General features: G+C 55.6%; 1 protein-coding gene across 2 annotated transcripts in view; it reads right to left on the minus strand.

Annotated features, from left to right (window-relative positions):
- The window catches only part of GALNT14 (polypeptide N-acetylgalactosaminyltransferase 14), a 222,974-nt gene extending 220,446 nt beyond the window's left edge, over positions 1 to 2,528 (minus strand). For both annotated transcript variants that reach the window (XM_068564337.1, XM_068564338.1), the window contains exon 1: positions 2,400 to 2,528. In XM_068564337.1, coding sequence (XP_068420438.1) covers positions 2,400 to 2,528 — 129 coding nt within the window. The remainder of the gene's footprint in view (positions 1 to 2,399) is intronic.
- Between the last annotated feature and the right edge of the window lie 3,472 nt (positions 2,529 to 6,000).

The following is a 6,000-nucleotide window of genomic DNA, read 5'->3' on the forward strand; positions in this document are numbered from 1 at the left end:
CACATATATGTAGACACAAAAAGGCATAATACAGGTGAAAAACAGGAAGAAGAAACCTACTAACAAAAAAGGGTGACCAATAATAAGAATTATCAAGATTTTTAAAGTCTAGAGAATTCATGGTTATAAAGGATACAGAAAATGAGGGAAAAGGAAGATACTAAGACAAAGAGCAAGTGACTGCACAGCACTATGTCTGGACTTCTGACATTAGACCACTGCCCCCATCCCATGTCGCTACTCATTTGTTTGTAATTTTGCCTCAACCAGGAACTTGTGAGAGCCGCCCCTGCCAAACAGCAGGGGCACAGTGTACTTATCACAGCCGCCCCCAAACCTAGCACAGAGCCTGGCCTGTGGCTGCATTCGATCAATGTGTGCTCAGCGCTCGCCAGGATGAGAAGAGGCAGGAAAAGAAGACAGACAAAGTGCACAAAGAAGGAAACAGATCTCTTGTCCCAGCTCCCTGGTGTAGACTAGAATAAACAAGCTTAAGGTAATGAGGCTCAACGCAAAACAGAGAGAGTTCATGCCCCCACAGACATCATTAACCTCACAAGGAGCAGAACCACCCAGGGAAAAAGACGAAAAGCTCTCCAGATCTATGAGCTCTCCAGATCTCACTCACCTCAGACCTCTCTAGGTCTGAGGTGAGTGAGAAAATTGACCCAGTGTGATGAAGGCTGTTTGAAATCATCAGTCTGACCTCATCACTCCCCTGCTTAGTACACCTCCAAGGTCCCCTGGTACCCACAAGGTCCTACCCAACAGGACCGTTACACGTCTTCCCAACCTCATCCCTGCCATTGGCCACATGCTTTGACGCCAAACTCACTCAGCGTGCTGTGTAATTCCTCTCAGCCTGTTTGATGCAATTAACCTCTACCTGGAATGCCCTCCCTACCTGCTGGCAAACCTACTGTTCATCCTTCTCAACTCAGTTCCCTTATGTCCTCCTCCTCCTCCAGGAAGTCCCCAGGCTCCCATGACGCCCAGCGCACTGAGCCATTGTAGCCCTCAGCACACTGTATGGTCCTGGTCTATTCCTGAGCAGATCCCCCTACTGCAGAGAACAAGTTCTGCATCTCTGTACCCACAGTACCTAGCACACTGCCCAGCACATGGCAGATCATCAATAAATGATTGTGGAATTCAATCGAGCATTGGCAAGATTCCAAAACATAAGTGACCAGAGACTTAGTTAAAAGGCAATCTCAAAGGCAACTTGATACAGTGGAAAGATCCTGAATATCGGAGGTCTGAGTTCAAATCAGTAGTGTCCTAAGGCAACGTACTTAAAGACTGAACCGGTTTCCTAATCTATGGAATAAGGAGAATCCTACCCAACTCATACAACTACTTATGAAAAAGCACCCACTATGTACCTGGCACCTAGTAGGTGCTCTGCACTGTACTTACTGGGAGCCTCCCCTCTCTCTCCCTTCCCCCATTATTTTCTGTCTCCTGCTTGGGACCGTAAATCTTCTCCAAGGGCTTTTTTGCGGTCGCTGGAGGACCTCTCTGGACCCAGTTCATAAACGTTTCCTGGCTGGTCAGGAAACCCCCTGAGGCCTCCTTTTTCTGTGTCCTACAGCCAGGTCTGTGGAAGAGGAGACCGAGGAATAGGGGCTCTGAATAAAGGTAAGACTGAACCTTGCAGCTCCGCTCATATGAACCGACTGGGCAGGAGTTGGAAAAGCCACTTGGATTCTCATTTCCCCAACTCCCCACCAATACCAAGGCGTCTGTTTTTACAGGCTCTTTAGTGATGTTCAGGGCACATGCAATTCAACTTCCAATGCAGCCGGAGGGATCGAGGACAATTACACAGCAGGGGTGGCGAAAGGCCGGGTGGGCCCCGGCAGCAACCGCCCGGGAGGCTGCAGGGCGCTCTCCCGCGCCGCACACGCGCGCGCGGCGCACCCTCGGTCTCCGGCCTCCCCCGGTCGGGCCTGGCAGCTGAGGGAAGGAAGGAGATCAGCGCGGCCGCCCGATTTCTCGCGGGCGCCAGCACCTGCCGGCCCTGCCACCCGACCCCACCACCGGCGACTCTCTCGCGGCGTCCACGGACGGCCACCCCCTGGGCTGCTCGACCGTAGTGCTCCCGCCGCCCAGGGACCCCGGCGCGCTGCCCAAGTTGAGAGCCCGCTCTGCCCGCCAGCGCGCCCACCATCCACACCCACTCCCACTCCCACTTACACACAGAGCGGGGCCGGGGATGTCCCTGAGCTTTTTGAAATCCAGAAACATCACACTGTAGCCGCATCCGGCGCCCGGTTACCTGCTCGCAGCACCCAGACCCCCGCCCTGGCTTCCCGGGAGCCCGCAAACCCGGCGCGCGAGCTGCGCGCCCTCCTGCCCACCACTGCCCCGCGCCCGGCGCGCCGCCAAACCGGTACCTTGGGGGTCTGCACTTCAGGTCCCGCCGGCACCTCCAACTTCTTCTTGGTTACCCAGAAGAACAGCAGCACGGTGATCCAGAGAACCCCGAAGATCGGCAGCACCAGGCGGCGAGTCAGACGCCGCATGGTCCCTCTTGCCTTCTCCTCTCGGCGGCGCTGCGCCCGTGGGGCACCCCCTGGCGGTCAGGGTCGGCGGGGCAGGAGTCCCCAGAGCGCCCTGCTCCCGGGAGCGCTAGCCCCGGGATCCGGGTGGAGGGCCGGTGGGATCCTGCCAGGCGCCCCGCCCGCTTGGGAGAGAAGAGAGCAGGGGTGGTGGGCACACGGTGCCCCGAGGCGCGGCAGGGAAGGGCCGAGGGGCAGCCAAGCTGGACGCCCGCTCCAGCCGGAGAAGCGCGGTGGCCGCCGAGATGCTTCCCGCGCCGCCGCCGTTGCCGCCGCCTCGGCAGCCGCCGCGAGGGAAACTGACTCGAGCTGTGGGGAGGGAGGAATCCGAGGCTGTGCCCGGCACCCCGGGAGAAACACGACGGGGGAGGGAAGGGAGGGAGCGAAGGGGGAGGGAGGGCCGACAGACAGACCGACTCCGAGGGAGCCCGGGCAGGAGCGAACGGGGCTCTGAGAGGGTGCGCTACCGCCGCCCGCCCACCGAGGCGCCGGGTGCTGTTCTGGGGTCGCCCGCGGCGAGCCCTGGGCGCAGCTCCCGGGCCGTACCGGGATGGGGCGGGGCGGGAAAGGTGCGTCCGCGAGACCCGCCACCCCCAGCTGCGAGCTGGGATCCAAGGGCCAGCCGGCGCCAGGAGGATTTGTGCTTGGGAGGACTTTCCGGCTTGCCGCGGGGGTCTGCACGTGGCGCTCACAGCCCGGTCCCGCCCTTTGCGCACCCGCCCTACGGGAGCTGACGCCGAGACGCTGGGCCGCTGGCGGGGCGACTGCTCCACCCGCAAGCCACGCTCCTGGCCGTGCAGGGCCAAGGCAGAGTTCAGCCACCTCCCCAGGGTGTTTCTCTGCCTGCCTGCAGGTGCCTGGCAACTTTTTCTGCTTAGTGGAACGCTGAGTTGGTCTAAATTTAACTTTAAAGAAATCCTTTTAAAAATTAAGGTGTAATTATCTCCCTTAAGGGTTTTCTCTCCCTATAAGGACCAGGGCTCTGTGCTTGCAGAAAGGGGGTGGGGGATGGAGTCCAAAGCTGGGTCAACCACATGGGGTTCTTGGAAAGTGGTTTTGGGGCAGTGGGGTACTGAGAACAGAGGGTTATCTTTCAAAAACCCCTTTCCCCAAATGCCTTCTGGAAGTGCATCCTCCTTCCTCTTGAAGATTAGAACTACTTGAGTCCAGAGGCAGAGCAAAGTCTGAATTGGATTCCCATGTGGGTCTCAGCTAGGCTGGAATGATGGTGATATCACTGGACTAGGGGTTCCTGGCCCGGGTCAGCCACACCAGCTGTGTGAATCTTGGGGAAGTCCTTTACCTTCCCCAAGCCTTAGATTCCTCATCTGTAAAATGGGGACGATACTACCTCCTCTGACAAGTGAATGAATAGTTGTGAAAGCTAAATGCAAGGTGCTGGTGTTACCTGATCATCTAATCCCTCAAAGAGGGAAAGAAAGAAACCTTGCTCTCCCTGGGGAACAGTGCCATATTATGTCTGTTGCCTGAGTTGGAGGGATGCTTATCTCATCAAGTTGCCTGGGGAGGTGAAAGTGATGCATCTACTACTGTAGCCATCATCCTCCCTGCCTCTCCCTACAGAGCTCAGCATGGGGAGGTAGCGCAGGGGTAAAGCACGGCTCCAGAATTCACTCTCCAGTAAGATGGAGTCAGCAAAAAGTGGAGTCAGAAATGGAGGAATCTGCTGGACACCCCTGTGTTTGGTACCTTGTCTTTCAGTCACAGGGCAGTCCTTCCTCATAGCCCCAAAGTGTTCTCGGCCAGGCTATAGATGAGAAGTTTTTGGTTGGGAACAAAGGTGGAAATCAAACAGCCCAGGAAAGCTGAGCACTCCTGCCAGCCCATCTCAAGATTCAGCTGAGCTCTCAGACAATCACACAGAACCCTGGGGACGGTCCAGGATTTGCCTTTATTAGCACACTGAAAGGTTGAGGTAGGCTTCCCAGCCACGACTTTGGCTGGGCAAAGGTCCAGGTAGATCATGGTCATGGGAGGGGTGGGGGGCAGCAGCAAGAGAACCCCTGTCTGCAGCATCTTGAGCTTCCTGGATCCTTCCAGGAGCCTTACCCTGGACCTGCAGGCTGGGGCCTGCAAAGTGTTCTGCGGCAGGCTCTGCAGGGGAGGCCCAGGCAAGCCGCTGAAGTGCTGTGGGCTCCAGGAAGGAGCTGCAGCACCGTAGTCCGCTGCTCAGTGCTTTGTGATGCTGCATCTGAGTAACAGATGGTGAACAGTTACACAACACCACCGCCAAGCTTTAGAGATAGTGCAGCACCACACCACCTGCTGCTGAGGGTGTAAGGTGCTTTGTGCTGTTTGGCATCTGGGGCAACTGAGGCCTTGGGTCTCCCATGGCAGCTCCATACGGGGCCTGTGATGCCTGGGGCAGCAGGGATTGCCTTCCAAGACGCTTGCTTCTTGATTGCTATTTTGTCCTCCATTCAAGTGGAGAAGATTCCCTGGGCCTATGAAAGCTGTGAAGGGAATCCAGTTTTGCCAAGTGTCATTACCTGATCCAGCCAAAAGGCATATTATTCTGGGTGGTCAAGCCAGTCACTGTCATTAGGGTTGAAACTGATTTCAGTTGGGACTTCAAACATCTGGAAGCCAGGTGAGTCTCCATGCAGGGTCCAGCCCTTTAAGTCTCTCCCAGCCTATTCAGGGGTCCCCCGGATAGTTAAAACTTTAATATCCACCTTAAGTAATGCAGAGCACAGTTGATCCCAGTGGGGGATTAGCTATCATTGGTGATTAATCCAAGTTACTTTTTTCTCATCATAGCCTATATGGGGAGGAAAAGCTCCTAGCAAAAGATTTAACATGGCAGGAAAATAAGAACATTCTGAATTAGGACTATCCTGGTGCCCTAAAATGGATCAACCTCTGGTCTTGATAGTCTGGAGCAAATTCCTGATTTCTCGGGGTCTGTTTCCCCATTCCTAACGTCATGCCCTCTCAAAGGCCTTCCAGCTCACACGTATGGGGTTGTAACCTTCCTCGTCCCTGAATTGGGACTCTTTTTTGCCACTCCTGTCCTTGGCAAGTTCTCTCCTAGCAGCCGAAGTCATTAGAGAGCGAATTGGGTATTGGAGCAGATGTGAGTCATTCGTGTTAGTATAAAAACTGTGGAATAAAACCCATTATGGCCCCAGAAAGCTGTGTGAAGCAGCACACGGAGCCAGTGTAAGCCGGGAATGGGAGGAAGCTGTGAAGTCCAGTGCATATGCTCTCTGGTGCCTTTTGCTGTGGGGTTTCACACTTTGCTTCTGGTTGCCTTTAGCTGTCCTCCTGTCACTCTCACTCAGCTCACTGCAGAGGCTGCAGCCTTTTGTTCCTTTCGGATCCGATCCCCCGTATCCCTCCTCTCTGCCCACTGCATGACTTCAGCGAGAGTGTGTGTGTGCATGTGTGTCTTCCATCTGCATGCTTATTAGAC

This window comes from Eschrichtius robustus, chromosome 15 (genome assembly GCF_028021215.1).
Source record: "Eschrichtius robustus isolate mEscRob2 chromosome 15, mEscRob2.pri, whole genome shotgun sequence".
In the NCBI taxonomy this organism is placed as follows: Eukaryota; Metazoa; Chordata; class Mammalia; order Artiodactyla; family Eschrichtiidae; genus Eschrichtius; species Eschrichtius robustus.